The sequence below is a fragment of the Setaria viridis genome, chromosome 1 (genome assembly GCF_005286985.2).
Source record: "Setaria viridis chromosome 1, Setaria_viridis_v4.0, whole genome shotgun sequence".
Lineage (NCBI taxonomy): Eukaryota > Viridiplantae > Streptophyta > Magnoliopsida > Poales > Poaceae > Setaria > Setaria viridis.
In genome coordinates, this window is record NC_048263.2 from 32,291,614 (window position 1) to 32,310,615 (window position 19,002).

The following is a 19,002-nucleotide window of genomic DNA, read 5'->3' on the forward strand; positions in this document are numbered from 1 at the left end:
CAATCCATTCAAATCCGAACATGTCAATCTATCTAGCACAGATGGAATCAATCCAGATCAATCCCATGCATGCATATACGTGAATACTGATCAGTGAGCACAAGATACAGAGCACGTACAAAACGCACAATGCACATACACAACAAGGCCAAGAACAAGGTCTCACGTATATATGCAGAGCAAATTTCATCTAATCCTTTCACCAGTTTGTAAGAACAAGGTCAAGAACAAAGTCAAAAAGATGATCACAATCCCAATTTTCACCTAATGTTCAGATTGAGATTCCAATCCGAGATTCCACCCTCGTCGTGTCTCGCCCGAGGGTTGTTCCGAAGGAGAGGAGGTGGGGTTTCATTTCGAACTGTGAAGTGAAGGGAAAACTAAGCTAGCCCAGATTTTATTCCAGATCAGGCTAACCGAACAACGATTCCAATTAATACTTTACTTCATTCCGGACCGAATCAAACCGCTCGGGACGGGCCTCGTTCCGGCCAAAACGAACAGGACTAACAGGTCGCTGTTGGTGCCGTCACGGCAGCACGAATTATTAGTATCCTGGCGTTCCAAATGATTTGGTGTCTGGCGATAAGTAGTGACGGATTTTCTAGCCTCTCTGGTCGCGGACCCAAAAACAACAACCGCTGCGATCGCGATTCGCGTCGAGGGTTTGCACATGGTTTCTCCAAATTTGAGAAAGTTTTGGGTTGGTGATTGGTGAATTCTGAACTGCATTGCGAAGGGTTTCACATCGAGAAAGTTTGGCTACCAGAGCGGAGAGCGTAGATGATTTGCCGGCGTGCGTCAGTGCACTGTCGTGCACGTACGTTTGTTTGTGGTCTTGGACTTGGTTTTGCCGGGATGGGAGGGAGGAGGATGCTTCCAAGGGAGTGCACGGTCTCTGAGAAAAATGCCATGGATTCGCTCGTTATCCGCGGCCGCGCTTGCGTTGGCGTGTGAAGAATCGCAAGACGGCAAGAGTGCTTGCTTGTCTGTCCCATTGGGAAGAGCGCCGTGTGCTCTCGTTGGACTTTTGGGCGGCAATGCGGCAACCGCGGCATGGAACGGGGTTGAAAGGTCGAGAAGGTTTGTGACGACGCCGATTGTAATTCCTGCGCATTTGAGTTTTGCGCTGTCGTTTGTAACAATTTTTTGCAGGTTTTGTTCTCCACTCTTCCATCCTGTGTTGTCGTACAGTGGCGGTGTTGACTCCGTTAGTTATTACGGAGTACTAGCTCCAAGCTTGCCTTCGAAGCACCAATTTGCCAGCCTTTTCTGACACAGTGACACTTGTTCGGTCAAGAACTCTTCTTTTTTGTTCCAGCTCCTGTAGCCTGTACTCCAAATATAATACTCCCTTCTTTTATACTGTATTCGAAAATGTCATACATAAAAGAAAAACAGAGGGAGTAGTTTAATGTCGCATAAAAGAAAAACATAGAGAATTTTTCATGAAAGCATTTCCAAACCGATATTATCTTCATTTTCCTTATGATGCAGGAATACCACACGAACTTACTGCTGAACAATTCAATCCTAGCTCTAAGGTACGACTATTGGAACTTAGCTTTAATTGTACATCAAGAAAAATAGAAAATCAAATCAATTCGACTAGTTAATATTAAGGTCTTGGTAAACAGGTAAAGCATTCGCGTACGGCAGTTAAGACCCGAATCAGTCAGAAAGGCATTGTGTGTTTGGATAGATTAACCAGAATCCTTATCTGGAGGCCACTAGCTCGACATGACAATTTCCTCTGTTTTATTTTCTGTTAAATATTCTTTCCCACCTGTCCCAAGGCTTCCCCCAGCTCCATTATACCACTAGAAAACAATTCCGTGTCATTTAGACCTGACCGTGCAAATTTAGGTATCGATTGGAGGATCTACTAATTCGTAAAAGAAAAGATAGAGGAAGGACATCTCCTGGTCTAACGTGCGCCTCATGATCCCATCAGAAACAGTCTGCTGTCAAATGTGTGGCTGAAGAAAGTCATTGGACTTCCATCAAGAAATTAAAGAACCGTCATTGGACCTAATCAGACGCCGTGTTCCTGACGGGCAGCTTTTGTCTTCCTTTTGAGCCTCCCGTTTTGCTCCTGCTTTAGCTACGTGTTGGATTTATTGATCGTTGGGTGCTTATTCAGTCCAGCAGCTGCTTTCTGATCTCTATCTAATATTACAGCGCGGTTGTTTCTTCCAACTATTGTGGTAGTTTTGAAAAAAAAATTACTCAACTTTTTCATAATCAACGTGCAACTTCAACTTCAAGTTCTTGATGTTCTTGATGATTTTACAAATAGGTTCCCAAATTTTATTGTAATTGATCCGAACTCGGGATGTACGCAACCCCACCGCCATCCCCACGAACCAGTCCAAACCTAATTTGATGCCCTGGGTTCGCACAGAATCAACATAGCATCCCCAGTCCGACTCATACAACAAGAAAAAATCATCAAAACAAATCATCGGAACTCAGACAAAAAGAAAAAAGGCCTCGAATTGGTAGAATAGAAAAGACACGAGGAAGAAGATCCAAATCGAAGGCGAGCACCACGTGCTGCCACTGTGCATTGCAGTCCAGCACATCTCGCATCCTTGATGCGCCGCTCATGCGCCGGTTGCCCACTGCAAAGACGTGAGGGTCCAGCCGAGAGGCATGAGCACCCAGGAAGATGGGGATTCGAGAGATCGAGACGACAAGGCGAGAGATGTATGAGAATAGAGAATATAGACGAGACGGTCCCTCCCCTCCGCTCCCCGCGGGGGAAGCTAGCCCTGGAGGCCAGCGCGCCACCACTCCCGACGACGGTGGGAGCGCGCCCCAGCCTTGCACCGTTGCACTTGGCAGGAGCCACTGCCCCTCCCCGTCGCTCCCGTGGGGGAACCTCGCCCAATGTGCCGTCGCTCCCAACGAGGGGGAGTGTGCCACGGCCTCGTGTTGCCACTCCTCGCTGGAGAGGTTGCCCCAGTGGACCGTGCACCGCCACTCCCTACTGGGAAGCTCGCCGCGGAAGCCTGCGCGCTACTGTCCCGATGGGAGGACCTTGCCCTGACTTGGCATCGCCGGTCCGCACGGACAAGGGAGAAAGAGAAAGAAAGGGGAAGGAGAACGAACAACGGTAGTGGAGCAGTTGAGTCGGAGATCGAGATACGGATGCAGAGGGTAAACATGAGCGCAGCAATGGATGGACCGTCTAGGAGAAACATGGCGGTCACGGGAGTTTTCTGGCCTCAGTACGTTAACCGATCAAATAAATAGCACAATTGGCTTGATCCGAACCATCTCGTGCTAATCAATTTATTAGCGGCTGGATTGATGATTGGATCAATTACCAAACGTGTTGGTGTGTGATGGGGGTTAATGGGCCTTGGGCCTAATCAGAGGATGGACCTTGGAGTGGTTGTTGGTTAGGGAGATGAGAAAAATATACCCTTCTGTGCACCATCTAATTGACCATAGAATGGAATTAACCCGCACGGGCATTTCTACTGGTCATTAAAAATGCATCTAATACCCCACGAAACTTTAGGCTGTGTTAGGATAGCATCCTACTTATAAACGATTGCTTATTCCATGATGCACTACTGCTCTGTTCATAAGCTTTGCATGGTCAAATCCTTTAGTTCCATAGGCACATGACAACTGATTGAACTGAAACCGGGGGAAGAAGCCGTCCAGATTTCAGGCCGGAGTGCATCGGATAGAAGATGGATGACTTGCGACCAGCTTGTGACAAGGCCCAGCAGGCATGAAACACGACTTGTAGCTTTGGTCATTCTGAAATCCTTTGATAGTATTTTTTTTTATATTGATTGAGCAGTGCAATGAGAACGGCACCATCACCACCAAAGTCCACTCGAATCAAAATCAGGATGGCGGAAAGCTGTCCGGTTTGACTAGTGGGCCGACAATACGTGAACAGTTACGCTCAAGGCCCACTTTCCCACAAGCATCTCACGGCCCTGTTTGGAGTCGCTTATTTCCCGCTTATTGGTGAAAATAAGTGATAAGCCCACCCAAACGCCTCGCTTATTCCCCGCTTATCACGTAAGCCGTTTAGGGGAAAATCTGAAATTGAACTAGGACCGGGCTTATCTCCTACGCGGGTCTGGAGACGCTTCTCCCGCAAGCGGAGCTTATTTTCCCCCGGTACCCTCGCGCAACGCCTCCAGGCGACCGCCGCCGCTCCTCCCGCAACCGCCGCCGCTCCAGATCCCGCCGCCGCCGCTCGGGTCGCCCGGCCCGCCTCCCTACCTCCGCCGGCCGCCCCTGCCAGGCCCCCGCCGCGGGCCTGGGCGCCGCCGGACGCCCCCGCCGCGGGCCGCCTGGGCGCCGTCCCCGCCGCCCCCGCCGTGGGCCGCCTGGGCGCCGCCCCCGCCGTCCCCGCCGCCGGACGCCCCCGCCACGGGCCGCCTGGTCGCCGACCCCGCCGCCGGACGTCCCCGCCTGGGCGCCGCCTCCGCCGCTCCGCCGCCTGGGATCCGGCCCCGCGCGCCGGACTGTCCTGCCGCCTGGGCGCCGCCCCGCCGCCGGACGCCCCCGCCGCCAGACTCCCCTGCCGCCTGGGTGCCGCCCCGCCGCCGGACGCCAGAGCCGCCTGCGACACGGCCGCTGCTGTGCGTGCGCCTCCTAGCTAGGAGTGCAGGAAAATGTGGTTTGATCTTTAACATGTGACGTTGATGATCTCTTTATCACACAAGTTACTGAATGGTACAACTAAATCTGGTAAACACAAATATACTTGTGCGCAGTGTTGTTAGTCCCAATTGTTACTGTATGAAACTTGATTGGAAGGTGCTGATCTCTGGGGGTAGGGGCATTCAGGTCAATTTACCAACCTGAACAAACAATCGACCCAAAATAATCAGGATTGCCAAACACCCTGCTTATTCAGACAGCAGCTTATCCAGGCAGCAGGCTTATCAGATAAGCTTGCTTGTCAGATAAGCGAGTTCCAGAAAAGCGACTCCAAACAGGGCCCACACGTTGTTCGCGGCGCCCATGTCGCGCAGCTCATTTTCAACTCGGTCCGGTCCGTTTTAAAACACAGGGGGAAACTTATGCATCCTCCGAAAGATAATTTGGTACGAAACTTCCTGTTAATTTTAATTTTCATATGAACCAAGCATAGCTTAGCTCACATAGATTTGAATTCTCGACTAAGCACAGGGCTCGTATTTTTCTAAATTTATTACAAGATTTAACATGTGCTATTCTTTTGGTTGTAGACGATGTGCCTCTCGACAGCGAGGCATCAGTGGTGATTTTGTCAATCTTGATGATCTCCCGCCTCAATCTCTCGGTGGTGCTATTAGGGTTAGAGTTGAGTATGTACGTGTGTTTATATAGATGTACTATTGTCGGTGTTTATACCACTGACTAGTGATTATACGTTGCGCTCTCCTCACTTTCGATGGCTAGTACACAAGAACAAGGGATTTATACTGGTTTGGGAAGAACTCTGAGTCCAGTTTTTGGCAGGAGTCGTGTTCCTGGGATTCGAGAGTACTAGGGCTTACAACAGGATGTTTGCAAGCAAGCACTTTGTGCAATGAGTATGTGTGAGGATATGTGAGTTGTGGAGTTGAGAGAGAGTGTGAAAGAAGGCTCGGCTCCCTTTGCATAGACTAGGGATCGGGTGACAGTTTGAAGAAAGGAGGGGGTCTCCCGACCTCGGAGGTCGGGAGCCATGAGATGGTCGAGGACGCCGGCCCAGTTCGCTGGCGTGGGGCCCTACTGTTGGGGCCTTCTTGTTCGGTTCTCCTTCGTCGGTAGTGGCCCGTACGACTTGCACGGCGAACCCTGTGCGGCATGGGTTGCCTCCGCGCGATCTGGCCTGCTCCATGGCGTGCTTCCGTCCCATCCACCAACCCCATGACAGGGAACGGGACGAGCACCGTTGCTGACATCCATACCCGGGTAAGCCGATGAGCCTTGAGTCAACAGCCGGGATGAGGCGTGCCGCTCACCCCGACTTTTTCCCAACCTGCTAGGCGTCCTCTTGGCTATTCAACGCCATGAGGTCTTGTCCTGAGCCCCGCCTCGTATGTTTGGGTCCGTACCCGGCCTGTCGCGAGCGCCTTGCCCTGTCCCTAGGGGGAGGGGGCATTACAGTGGGTGGATCATGGCACCCCGTGGTTGCGTATGGGCCACGTGGCTTCCTCCCTCAGGTCGTCCTGGTGCGGTCTGAAGGGTGTAGCATCACCCTTGGACCCCCTGGCCGATCACGTCCGAGTACGCAGGCCGATGTGGAGCGGCTAGGGGTGCCCTGACTCACAATTAATGCGCTGGGGTGTGGCGCCGTTCATCCTTGGTCAGAGGGTAGGCGGAGCGCTCCGGGCCCCCTTGCGGGTCCCACCCTCGAGTTGAATGGCACGGTGGATCATGGTCCGTTGCTACCGACCTTGGGAGGTCGGGAGATAGGCCGTGGAGATATATGAGCCGCTTTGGGGTGCTTCGAGCTGTTGGGTCTTAGGCCTCTTTGTTTGTTAGGAGTCTTTACTACTTCCCATGTGGGTACCTGTATGTTTTGCAAAAAAACATTAATTTTCATTGTTTTTCCACCTTCTTGAGCTTGGTAGCTAGAAGAGAAACGACACTTCCGCTCTCTTTTTTTCTCGCACACGCCAGCATCCTCTCTTTAATCTTCATCTCTTCTCTCATCCACCACCATGCCACCATCCCCCTCCATTGCTGAACCTCCCTCTTTCCATCTTCTATATACATGAAATTTCAGAATTCCCTAATACACACAACTTTCATTATTTGATGCCAGGGCTCATGAATTCTTGGTTTCTTATGTTTCTCACCCTTTTTCTCTACCTTTTTTCGCCTTTTCTTTTCATTTTCCAGCTTATGTGAATGGAAAAAATTGCCTTGCCTTGTCCTTTTCTTCATCCTCTTTAGCTCTTGGGTGGCGGTGAGAAGCGGGACGACAGCATCTCACCCCTCAATATGTCGGCTACTACCTATCGCAGCCTCCTCCCTACGTGCATATGTTATCTGCTGACGTCACCACCGCTTGATATGACAAGCCTATTCCACTGCCTACGCAGGCAAGGTGGTCAGCGACATACGTTTGAGGCATGGACGACCATGGGTTGTTGCTGGAGTTGAGAAAGATGGTAGGATAATGCTAAGCGGTGTTGTTCAGCTTAGAGGATAAAGCTTAGGGGCATAAACATCCATTCACTTAAGCTCGAAATAGAAAAGAAAAGGAAAAGAAGAAAATTGTGAAGAAACACAGGGAAAAAAAAAGAAATCGCGAGCCCTAGTGTTAAATTGTAAATACATGCGGGTTTGGTGTCAAATTCTATGAGGCTTGTGTATTGTATCCCAAATTCACTCTTTGTTCATCTACACAGACACAAGTCTACAGATGTACCTCCTCAGCAACTATGAGAGCAAATCACAGCATTATGTGATCGTGTCCACATTCACTTAGTCAACACATAGATGGATATGGACTTGAGAGTCCATGCTTCTTTTAGGCTTGACTAGGTGAAGGTACGTAGAATTTAGGGGTGCATATGCACCCACCCTAAAATTCAAATTCAGCGATTGAAATTGAATTTTCACCATATATGTATCTCCCACTGCTCATATCAATATGCACCCACAGGTAGACATAATTCCCCTCTAATTTACTCTAACTTTGCCACAGGGACAGGTGCAGGAGATGGAGACTTTGGCCACCGCCAGGGTGACGTTGTCGCCGATAGCCAGCGGATTCAGATCGCCACCACTACCCTCGGTGGTGTGGCTCTGATCTGTTCTGTTGTGATCTGCTCCTCCGTGTCCAGTGGTAGGGATGAGATGGACACACAAGGCAAGGTGCAGCCAACGATATGCTGACCAAAAGTGTTCGTACTTTTTTCTTAAAGAAGTTCGTACTGAATTATCATGCAAAAAAAAGAACGCATAGTAGTTGAGTTAAACGTTCGATTCAAGGGGGAAAATGGCCTCATAAATCATCAGGAGTTGAAATGGCGACTGACCCCGTCACAGCTTGCTCGGTAGTCGGTAGAGCTTGCTGCAGCCTCCCTCTTCCCAGACTTTCACCAGCTGAGCTCAGGGATGGTGTTTCCCGGCGATCCGCGACAAAGGAAACGATCACCGGAGTCAGAGAGTCTGAAGAAAGAAAATGGACGGGAACGACAAGGACAACGAGGGGGCATAGCTTCGGCAGGCTTTGCAGTAATGCAGTCGGTCGAGCTCCCAGCTACTCCTTCCAACATGAACAGTGTCCTGCCTGTACGTGCCGCCAATGTGGTGCTTGGCGTCGGCGAGAAACGCCGGGCCCGATGCGAGAGCTACGCCTGACGCCCGGACCCCCTGCCCCATACCGACTCCACTGCGACACCACCGCCGGAGTCCGATGCTTCCTGCCGCGGCAGAACCCAACCACGCCCCCACCCCGGTCGTAAAGCAGGGCACGGGTGGCCCCACCAATATTCCCGCAGCGGCCTACTACGCGGCAGCCCTACGCCACGACGCTAGGCCATTCTCCGCTTTTGTCATCTTTCCATGCTCTCGTCGTCACCCTCCCTGTCTCCACTTCTCCAGGGAATCAGGGGCGGCGTGGCGCTGTCAGCTCTGCGCTGAAATGACGAGCCTAATCGGCGTGAATAATTGCAGTCAATTTCTAGTACAACTAAATCCATCTCACAATGCGAGATCGGCATGGAACATGCTTACACTACCAAATAATTGATTCGATTCGATCCACATGCGCTAGCAAGCAGCTGGCGGTAAATTTGCATTGCCATAAGCGATAATGAACGAAACGAACACCATGGATCGGAGCACCGGAGCTGAGCCTGCTCCAGCAGCAGTCCAGCAGAACGTACTTGCCGTCGCTTCCTGTCTCCACGGAGCCCAGTGTGATGAAGGCGCGGCAGCACTGCAGCGTCCTGGCTCCTGCTTGGCGATGGCTATGGCTCTCCCGCCCGCGACGGCCGGGACGGCGCGCGGCAGGTGGGGCAGGACGCGCGCGCCGCGAGCCAGCCGTCCACGCATGCGCCGTGGAACCCGTGGCCGCAAGCCGGGAGCACGCGGACGCGCTCGCCGCCCGCCAGCTCCGACAGGCAGATGGCGCACTCCGCCTCGGCCCACGCGCCGGCCGCGGGGGCGCCGGCGCCGGCGCCTTCCTCCCCGGCGCCCGCGGCGTCGGCGGCGCTCGACGGGTGCTTGGGCTCCCGCGCAGCGCGGCGGCGCGCGAGGCAGCGGAGGACTGCGCGCGCCGCGGCGTGGAGGGAGAAGGCGAGCAGGGAGACGCAGGCCAGGATGATGAGGATGGTGGCCACATTGGAGAAGAAGGCCCGGGAGCTGGTGTAGGGGCCCCACGCCCCCGCGCCGGAAGCCGCGGCGGCGGGCGGCGGGCGAGGGGGGGACGGCGACGAGGCGATCATGGCCGCCGCCGGCGAGGAGGTGTGGTTGTTCGGGCGTGGCATGGCTTCCTCTGCTGGCTAGCGCTGTGGTGTGGAGGCAGTGTAGTGTGTGTGTGTGACAACTGACACCCGCGATCGCGAGCGGGTGCCCTTGTCCGAGTAGATGACTAGTGTTCCTTTGGCTTTTTATGCTGGAGTGGGTGTTGGGAGTTCGTACTTGGAACCTACTACTACAATGCATCACTATTGACCGGCTACTGAACGAACTGTGCGGCTGTGCTCCGGCTCTCAACAGTCAAGCAGTGCCTGTGCAGACAGCAGCATTGCTCTCAGAGTACGTGCACTTCACGTCCAAATAATGGAATGGAGTATAGCTTTGAACAATATAACAAGTTGACAAATCACTCCGGCTCGTTGATGTAGAAAACTAACGTGAAACGTCGCGTATGAATTCGGCTGCAAAAACTCATAGTAGGAACATATCGTGCCATCAGTTCCCTGAACCAGCAAATGACAGTAGATAACTCTGGTCAATGTTTCATCCTCCTGTACCAAGAAGGTCCTATGGGGCCACAGGTCTCCAACTCCTCTAACTTTGAGGTCCCTCGTCCTCATCGCCTTATCGAGCGCACCAAAAAAAAGAAGGGCAGGCCCTTTGGCCCGTTTCCCTACACGTAAAGTTGCGAGTGTTTGGTGCGCCGTGCGCCTAGCTATGGGGCTGTTATGCGTCGCGATTGCGCAACAGACGAGTGGTCACGATGCCAACGGCATGTGACAGAAAAAATATTCGTTGACATCATCTGCATGTATAAAATCTAAAATAAAAAAACTTTTATTTTTTAAAGTGGACATTTAAATGAAATTTCAATTACATATGCCAAGATTTTTTTAAAAAAAATTGAATAAATTTTGCACAAGTTTTGATGATTATTTTTTCTCAAGAATATTTTCTTTGTAAAATTGGAATATTTGTTTTGAGCAGAACAAATATTTCAAGTTTATACAAAAATTATTCTAAATTTAGGAAAATATTATTCCAACTTCGCCACATGAGGAGAAAACTACCCGATGTAGCAGCTTATCAGCGAAAAACCAGTCTGACAACAATAGACATTCTATTTATGCATTTTGATCATTTCGACAATGATGAGATATAACAATGAAGTTCAATTTATGATTTGACCTTATTACCCAACTCAACCTGACTGGTTTACCGGTATAGCAAACCGGTTAGGCAAGTTCCTGTCGTGCCAATTTTGATCATCGATAGTTGAGCGTGCATGCATGTACGAGCATGCGTTTATATTGAATTTCACAATTTAAAAAAAGAGTTCAAATGGTATGTAGCGTGGTTATACAAATAGGTTATTAATGAATCATTTCCCAAAAAACTTATACTAAAATGGAAATGACCCTCATGCTTGCTCTCAAATTCACATCCTGTTAGTCCGATTAGGTACCCTCTTGCTTGTTCTTCATGAGAAGGAAGATTCTGGCCAAAGCTTCGCTAATGCTACTAGTAGCACAAAAGGAGTGCTAGCTAGACTACTACTAGTACGCACAGTACTGTAGTAGCCCAAGGTTATCAGCGCGAGCAGGCCGCATCGATGTGGATGCGACGGAGCATCAGCGCTTGCGCTGCGCGGCAACCGCGGCTAGCTTGCTGTAGCTCTGACGGGCGGGCAGGCGGCAATGAAAGCGGCGGGAAGATGAACGTACGTGACACGGTCGCACCCTCTACAAGTCCACGGCTACAGTGCTTGGAGTACCGTCTCTACTGACTGAATACTGATGTACACCCACCGACCACCGTTCGTTCCACCGGCTCTGCTCCAGCTCCTCCGCTCCGCCCCGTCGCGTCCGTCGCGAGCGGACTCTGCGAGAGCACGCACAGGATGCACAGCAGACGGTGGACGCGCATGGGCGTGCCGCGTTCGGCTTTAACTTTTCGCGCGGCAAAGGCGTGGGCTCATTATCACCGCGGCCGGGGCTCATGCATGACGGTCGCCGCAGGGACCAGCAAAGCAAAGGAAGGAATCGGGGACAGGAGGGGATTCGAGGTCATGGACTCATGGGGCTGCGCCGCACTCGCCACCGGCGGGGATCATGGGCTCATGGCAAAGTGGCTGCCGCCCTGCCGCGCCCGCGCGTGCTCCTCCCCTTGGAGATGTTCCGTCTCTTGCCACCCCGACGCTTTCCCACCGAGCCGCGTCAACGACGTCCGGGCGACGAGACGGACACCGGACCGCACCGGACGGCTTCTCGTTTCTGGGTCACGAACTCACGCTCTGCGACTGCGCGCCGCCTGTCTTCGGAACAGTGTGCTCCAGCTTTGACCGATAAATGTCGTGACAAGTTGAACGTGGCTGCAGCAACATATGCAAGAGTCGGACCGGAAAGGATCGAGGGGCACAGTCCGGAACTCCGGATGTGCACGGGAGCAAATCTCCCACAATATGTCGTGACATATTACTATTGCACCACACATTAAAGTTACACAACAGCGTCCGGAATTACGGTCGTAGGTCGTTAGCAATTGAGGCCGAGCCGGCGGCGGCTAGGCAGAAAAGCATGCACGAAGCCAGCCACCGGAGCACAAGCGAAAGGCCCGGTGAATGTTTTCCTAAAACCCTACTGAAATCAGAGCCAAGATACACCATAACAAGAGGAGAAAAAACAGAAGGGAGAGAAGTTACATCACTTTGGTCAGTCGCTCGCACCGTGTCATCTGTCATTGTTTGTGAGTGGTGGTTGATCCGATCATCCGAACGAAGGTAACCCGTATTTCCAGCCGTTGGAGGACCGCCGGCGAGGGGGCGGTTGCTGCTGCGGCGCGAAGCTGAGTCCGAACATCTCCCTGAGCCCTGGCTCCTGGAGCCCTAGCAGCTTGGCGACTAGGGAGGCGCTCTCCCTGACGTGCTCCAGGTCCTTGGTCTCCGTCCAGAGGCGGCGAGCAACCTGCAGCTTCCTCTTCTTGGAGTCCAGGGAAATGCCCCACTTGCTGTACAGGTGGTCCCTTTCGACTGCCGTGAGCCGTTTCTGCATCTGCCTCGCAAGCATTTCCCGCTCGCGTTGCAGCTTCTTAGCACTGTATGAAGCAAGTAGATCAAAGGATTATAGTTCACATTCTACGAGGCGCTTGTGTCCATTGTCAGTAAGTCATGTAAGTGATGGATGGTTACTCACCTTGCAGCCGGGGAAGAGTTCAGGCTGCCTACTACCACATTGCTAGGGGTGCCTCCCCGAGAGTAAGTATCTCTGAGGAATGATAGCCTCCGAAGCTCCACTTCCATGTAGATTGAGTCAGCCTGATCTCCCTTGAATAGCAAGAAAAAGTATGTCCTGTGGACTAAGGAAATACTGCATGCATGCCAAAGCTCGATGATCTCCTGCTGTTTCTTCTCGAATTCCAATGGCCAGCGAGATGGTGATTGTGAAGCATCAGCAGTCGGGTCCAATCCAATGCTCTTTATGGTGCCCTCTCCAAATTCCCCATTTGCATTCTGAAACATGGATTAACAAATTATAATATGGTGAGCTGATAGAAAAAGAAAAATCAGCAGATTAGTAATAGTTTTAAGTTTGTCTAGACTTCCAAATAATAGGCGAAGTACTAGGCTAACATTGTGCAAAGAAAAGATATAGAAGCAACACTTAGCATGTTGGTTAAGTGTCACAGAACATGTGTTTCTATTCTAATGGGCATGATGTGCTGTTGAATAAACCTTAGCATGAAACACAATTTTGTGATATACATACTATTTTCCATGGGCTTCAGTGACACGAGCAAGAAACCTATTCTAATGGTAATCGGACAAGTTTTGTACCTGATCACCATACTGTTTCTGATAATGAACCTGAGCCATTTCCTTCAATTCAGCAACAAATTCACCTATACCAGTGAACTCTGCATCGCATGCACCATTTGTCTTGGCTGAAACTATAGATCCTGCTCTTGAAAGAGTTTCGCTTTCTGCATCATAGTTCAGCACGGATCCCCTTGTATGATCCCTTTCAGGCCTTCCTAGGAAACCAACCAAACTTCTATGCACTGGGGTGCCATCATCTGCTTCCATGCCATCAAACATAGTAGAAGCTGTAAGTGATCTGCAGCTCCTGCTTCTACCAAGTAATCTGGAGCCTGATGAGTTACGTGTCGAAGATCCTAGATCTCTGCCAACACTGGCAAAAGGCCTTCTGATATTCTCCAAATGCTGCTCCAACGTGATAGGAGATTCACCAAGGAGCCTTGAACGCCTTGAATTCACCGATGTATTTGAACCATTACCACGCAAACTAGAATTCACGTTTGAACCTTGTGGACTACTGCTTTCGCCAGCTGACATATCCAACTGTTCATTTCCTCCTGTTCCACTGGTCTCAATGCACCGCACTTCCTTGTAAAGATCTGAATCGTCTTGAGATACCTGAGAACTATCATCCCTAATGATGCCTGGGGGCATTCCAATTGATGGAGGACTCCGGGCTGAACGCTTTCCCGAGCCCTAAAGCGCATAGACAAAGCAAATGCATCTGTGAAGAAACAATAGATGAATACTGCTAAGAAGCAGAAATCACGGAAGTATACCGAATGCTTTGGGTGGTCCCCAACAGTCTGCAGCAGATTCTGCAACCTAGACTGAGCCAAATCACGCTGTGACTTGAGTTCTTTTATTTCTTTCTCCATCTGGAAATGCAAGTACACAAATGTCATGGATAAGGGAAGAAAGAAAGCAACAATGTCAATGGTTTTCATCACAGGTGGAACTGTTCTGACTGCTAAAATACGATGTGTATGGAAAGAAGGTATCTCCATAGGGAAATATATAAATAGAAGTCATGCACAACAAAAATTGTATTAAGTAATTTTCCATGGACCAACTGTAAAAGAAAAGCAGAAAAGTAAAGAGAAAAGGTCGGAAGCAGAACCTTTCTGATTTGATTGTCCTTTTCCTTTACTAATGCTTCAAGACTGGAGTTTGAAGCTGGTTGCCGCAACTCACTCTCCAATCTAGCAACTTCCTTTTGCAAATGCTTAACTAGCGCTTTATCAGACATGACCACATTGACTTGGGCATTTGTAACTACTTCCTTTGCACAGCTCCCAAATAATAGGGTATTTCTTGATTGCTCAATATGGCTAGTGGCTGGGCTCAGTGTACAGATGATGGCAGTTCTTGCATTACCTCCCAAAGATGGCTGTAATATACGTGTGAGCTTCGAATCTCTATATGGTATGTGTGCATTACTCCCCATGCTGCATACATAAAATGATCAAGGTTAAATTTTACAAACCAACCAAGCATTTAATACTGGATTAGAGAAGCAGCTCCTATTAGCATGTGAATTAAGTAGATGTAATGCAAGTCAAGATAACAACCTTAGTTTCCTAATGACAGTGCCAAGGGCAAGCAAACTTCTGTTAATATGGCAACCTTCTTTTAGCCTTGTGCCAGCAGACAACGCCTGAGATGCACGCTCACTTCCTGCTAGATCAACAAAGTTCTGCACAGAACGAATAGTGCTCATGGTTATTTTGGTACCGCAAAAGAAAATAAGCTCCACCACATATTTTGCTGGATGTACTTACTGCACTAGCAACAAGTGTAGTTGACTTATCCTTTCCAAGGAACTCCCGAGCAGTACTTTCAACTGTCTGAAATAATATATAAAGATTTCAGGAAAAAATCATACTTCCATGCAATTGATTAACGTAAACAAGTAGAGGACAAACCAATCTCAGTATCTGATGAGATCTGGAGCTTTTTTCATTTAAGAAGGTCTCTCCTGTCCTTCTTTGAGCTGTTGTAATCACATAATGCACAAATGAGACTACAGATAAGCACCAGCTACAATAATTTAAGGCACAGCAAGAAACCAATATTGCACCTTCACATACAGAAATAAGCCCCTTGAGGTGGTTCCAGTCCCTTAACACAACCTCAGTAAGGTTCTCCACATAGGTGCCCTTCTGTATCACGAATAGCACTGAACCATCAACAAATGCAAATCTAATCTACTAGAATTACAGTTTACAGTGCTAAAGAGGAGCTCTATTTTTCACCTCTGCATCGTCCCAGAGTCTAAGAGGAGTGTTTTCCGCGCTAAGAAGATCCCTTACAACTTCATTATATATTTCGATTGCTGAGAACTTCAGAACAAATGCTCTCTCTTCATGCTGGAAAAGGAAAAGCCATGATTCTTAGGTGGCGGTATTTGTAAGTTTTTTTTTTTGAGGACTTATTATAGCTGCAACAAAAAAAAAAACTGGCCATGCCACCTGAGGATGTATGAGGATTATTCTTACCTTATTAATGTAATCATATATGTCTGCTACTGTATATTCTGTTACTCCAGTCATGGTATATGTCTTTCCACTACTTGTTTGTCCATACGCAAAAATACTTGCTGTCAGAGAAAAAAATAGTTTTAATTCAGAGCAGAAGCTTAGTCATTTGAGAAACATAAATATTTTCTTTGTATGATCTATACTCACAGTTAATGCCACTAACTACAGAGAGGGCAACTTCCCTAACCCCTTCCTCATAGACTTCCTTGGTACTGCAGTCAGAATGAAAAACCCGATCTGCAATTAGAGCATTTCTGTTAACAGTGATAGATGTGACCAAAGGGCAATGTGAAAAATGATGTCCACTTTTAATCTGTATGGTTGCCAGGATAAGCTTATCACAAGAGAGGAAAAAAAATGCAGGATCTAGTATGTGTGAGGGAGGATTGTTGGGATGATATAAGTTTATATGACGCCCCAACAAAGGAATTAGAAGGTCTTGGATGGTGCTATTGTACGAAATTTATACAGGTAACGTCATTGCTCCCTCACATCACCCAGGGTGGCTTGGGTGGCTTGTGCACGCAACTAGCTTCACCACTTTAATATGATACATTCTATTTACAAATAAACAAAAATACCTTTTTAAAAGCCACTGTAACTATGAGAGTCATCCTCGATAATCTGGGTTACTCTCATAGAACTGAGCACATCAAAATTCTTCAGAATAGCAAAAGATGCCGATTTAATATATGTAGTATTGTGATAATTTACCAGGAAGAGCCTTAAATAGTTAAATGTAGTTCAAAAAATGCAAGTAAAATTGCTGAAGGGGTTATAATGTTTTTGGCTTTGGGTAGTACTCCTAGAACCACTGGGTGTCTGAGTTACAATAATAGAAATAAGAACTTTCCCAAATTATAATATAGATTAGCTAAGCATAAAGAGGCACAAAACAACAGCCAACTACAGTCTACAACAAATGTAGCATCAAATGAAGGGGGCAAGGTGCACAGATCAAATGTACAATATCTGTAGTCTGGTGATAATCTACTGGTAAAGGACTTTAATTTAATAAATAAAAGTGCATACAAAATTATTGAAGGGGTTTACTGTTGTAGGCTTTGGGTATTACTCCAAGAATCACTGGGTTACAGTAACAGAAATAAGAACTTTCCCAAAATAGAATACAAATTAGCTAAGCATAAAGAGGCACAAAACAACGGCCAACTACAACAAATGTAGTATCAAACGAAGGGGAAAGGGTGCACAGATGACAGATCAAATGTGTAATATCTGTACTCTGGTGATAATCTACTGGTAAAGACCTTAAGTTTAGTAAAAAAAAAGTTCATACAAAATTACTGAACCCATTTACTGTTTAAGGCTTTGGGTATTACTCCTAGAACCACTGGGTTACAGTAACAGAAATAAGAACTTTCCCGAATTAGAATACAAATTAGCTAATCAAGAGGCACAAAACAACAGCCAACTACAACAAATGTAGCATCAAAAGAAAGGAGGGCGAGGAGAACTGACCAAATGCGTATGCCGTCGGAGCTGTCGGTCGGTCCGGGAAGGTGCTCCGGAACATGACAGTGGTGTCATTGATGCACTCCCACTCTGCAGGCTCCCCCCTCGCAATCTCCTTCTCGCTCAGCGGCCTCAGCCTGACCAGCACCTGTATCCTGTCCATCCTCCCCGCACCTCCTCCACCACCATTAACCGCCTCCGGTCCAGCCATCTTATCCCACTGCACCAACTCATCGCCCCCAATCGCCCCCATTGCCGCTCCCACTCGCCTCTCCCCCTCCTCCTAACCTTTCCTCTTCTCTACAGCACCTGCCAAAATCGCACCATCATGAGACACGAGCAGCAAGCAAAGCATATAAAACTCTGAACGAATAGCAACCAAAGAAGCTAGACAGCTGAAACGCACGAATCTGTCCTGTTCCTGTGAATTTGAGTGCAGGGCAAGGCTGCGCCGGGCGCAGGCAGCAGGTGGTGGAGGAGAAGGCAAGGCATGAATGAATTCCAGTGGACCCTAGCCTCCCAACGTAATTAGGGCAGTGGTTAGCACGTCGGTACGGGGGAACCACCGATTAGTCCAAATCTAAAACCACCCAAACCCCGCAGCTGCTCATTCCGATGCCCCCTAACCATCCACCTTCCATGGAATTCCTAATTAACAGATCTGCGTGGTGCGAAGGCGAAACAATCCCCCCAAACCTAACAACCATTCTGGCCCAGGATCACATCACTAACCACCACCAGGAAACACAGCAACCTCTCTTCCGGTAGTAAGTTGTAACAAGAGATGTTCAATCAATAGCAGCAAGGGAGCGGGCGATTACCGGGACCGAGCGAAGACGGTTGCTCTCGGAAGGCGAAAGCTCGACTTGTCTGCGGACGGTGAAGCGGCGGCTGAGCCCGGCGGCCGCGGCCATGGTGCACACCTACCTGGAGGGACGTGGGGGGTTTTGGGGCGGAGTCCGCTTCCGCTCTGATAGCGCCGCCTCACCGCGTGCGAGAGCGAGTGCCGCCCACGACGATCTCGTCCGGTGATTTGGGGGAGGTTCTTCTGACTGCTGGAGTGCAAGAGACGGTGGCGAATTTCTTTTCCTTTTTTCTTTTGTTTTTCCAACCCCAGCAGCAGGCCAGCAGACCGTTGCGATGATTCTGTTGCCTTCGCCTTCCCACTGTGGATTGCTTTCAATTGTTTGCTTGTTTGTTTACTCACTCATTCCACGGTCGGTGAGTGTTTTTGCGTGCCGGCCCTATGGTTTCTGCTCATTTCGAAACGAGCCCTTTCACCATTTGCAAGTTAATAGGCTCTCCTAGCATTTTGCACAAGCTGGACAAAGATAAGAAAGCTTGCAATCTGAGCCGTCCATTTCTGAATATAATTGTTCCAATTCTGCTCTACCATGTTACGGTATTTGCTAAAAATAAAAAATAACATGGTATTATGAATATCTAGACCCTGGGTAACTAGGTTTCTGAACCTTGTGGTGCTGATATACTAGCTGTTTAAGTTGCCCTTGTCCTAGCAACTACCAACTGCATGGGATCCTTGCCAACATTAGCTACACGTCCTAACAAGACTGCTGAAGTAAGGAAACAAACACCGATGATGAAACGAGGAGGGTATGCTAGAGAAGCACATGACGATACATCATACATGTGACAGGCCACGTGATGGTTCCTCCACGTTTGTCCAAATTCCCTCGTCTGTCGAATTTGGCATTAGCATTCTGCGCGATGTATCCGTAGATACGGTCAGTTTGGTATATGATAACGATGTGCTACACCACCGGTGAAGTA

At 49.0% G+C, this 19,002-nt stretch overlaps 2 protein-coding genes across 3 annotated transcripts; both read right to left on the reverse strand.

The window, feature by feature from the left end:
• Positions 1-8,601: 8,601 nt before the first annotated feature.
• On the reverse strand, positions 8,602-9,739 carry LOC117845046 (RING-H2 finger protein ATL79-like). Its single transcript, XM_034725923.2, has one exon. The coding sequence runs from the start codon at positions 9,450-9,452 to the stop codon at positions 8,934-8,936; it is 519 nt and encodes a 172-aa protein (XP_034581814.1). The 5' UTR covers positions 9,453-9,739; the 3' UTR covers positions 8,602-8,933.
• Positions 9,740-11,820: 2,081 nt separating this feature from the next.
• On the reverse strand, positions 11,821-18,379 carry LOC117864270 (kinesin-like protein KIN-7C). 2 transcript variants are annotated; one of them, XM_034748320.2, is made up of 14 exons: positions 18,033-18,379; positions 17,218-17,520; positions 15,886-15,975; positions 15,697-15,797; positions 15,454-15,567; positions 15,279-15,360; positions 15,124-15,191; positions 14,980-15,045; positions 14,770-14,894; positions 14,319-14,646; positions 13,978-14,076; positions 13,217-13,894; positions 12,576-12,892; positions 11,821-12,477 (listed from the first exon to the last, which is right to left on the reverse strand). In XM_034748320.2, the coding sequence occupies exons 2-14, from the start codon at positions 17,462-17,464 to the stop codon at positions 12,150-12,152; spliced, it is 2,643 nt and encodes an 880-aa protein (XP_034604211.1). In that variant the 5' UTR covers positions 17,465-17,520; positions 18,033-18,379; the 3' UTR covers positions 11,821-12,149. The 2 variants fall into 2 exon arrangements, with proteins under 2 accessions (XP_034604211.1, XP_034604214.1); XM_034748323.2 differs by lacking the exon at positions 18,033-18,379 and having other exon boundaries at positions 15,886-15,950; positions 17,218-17,279.
• Between the last annotated feature and the right edge of the window lie 623 nt (positions 18,380-19,002).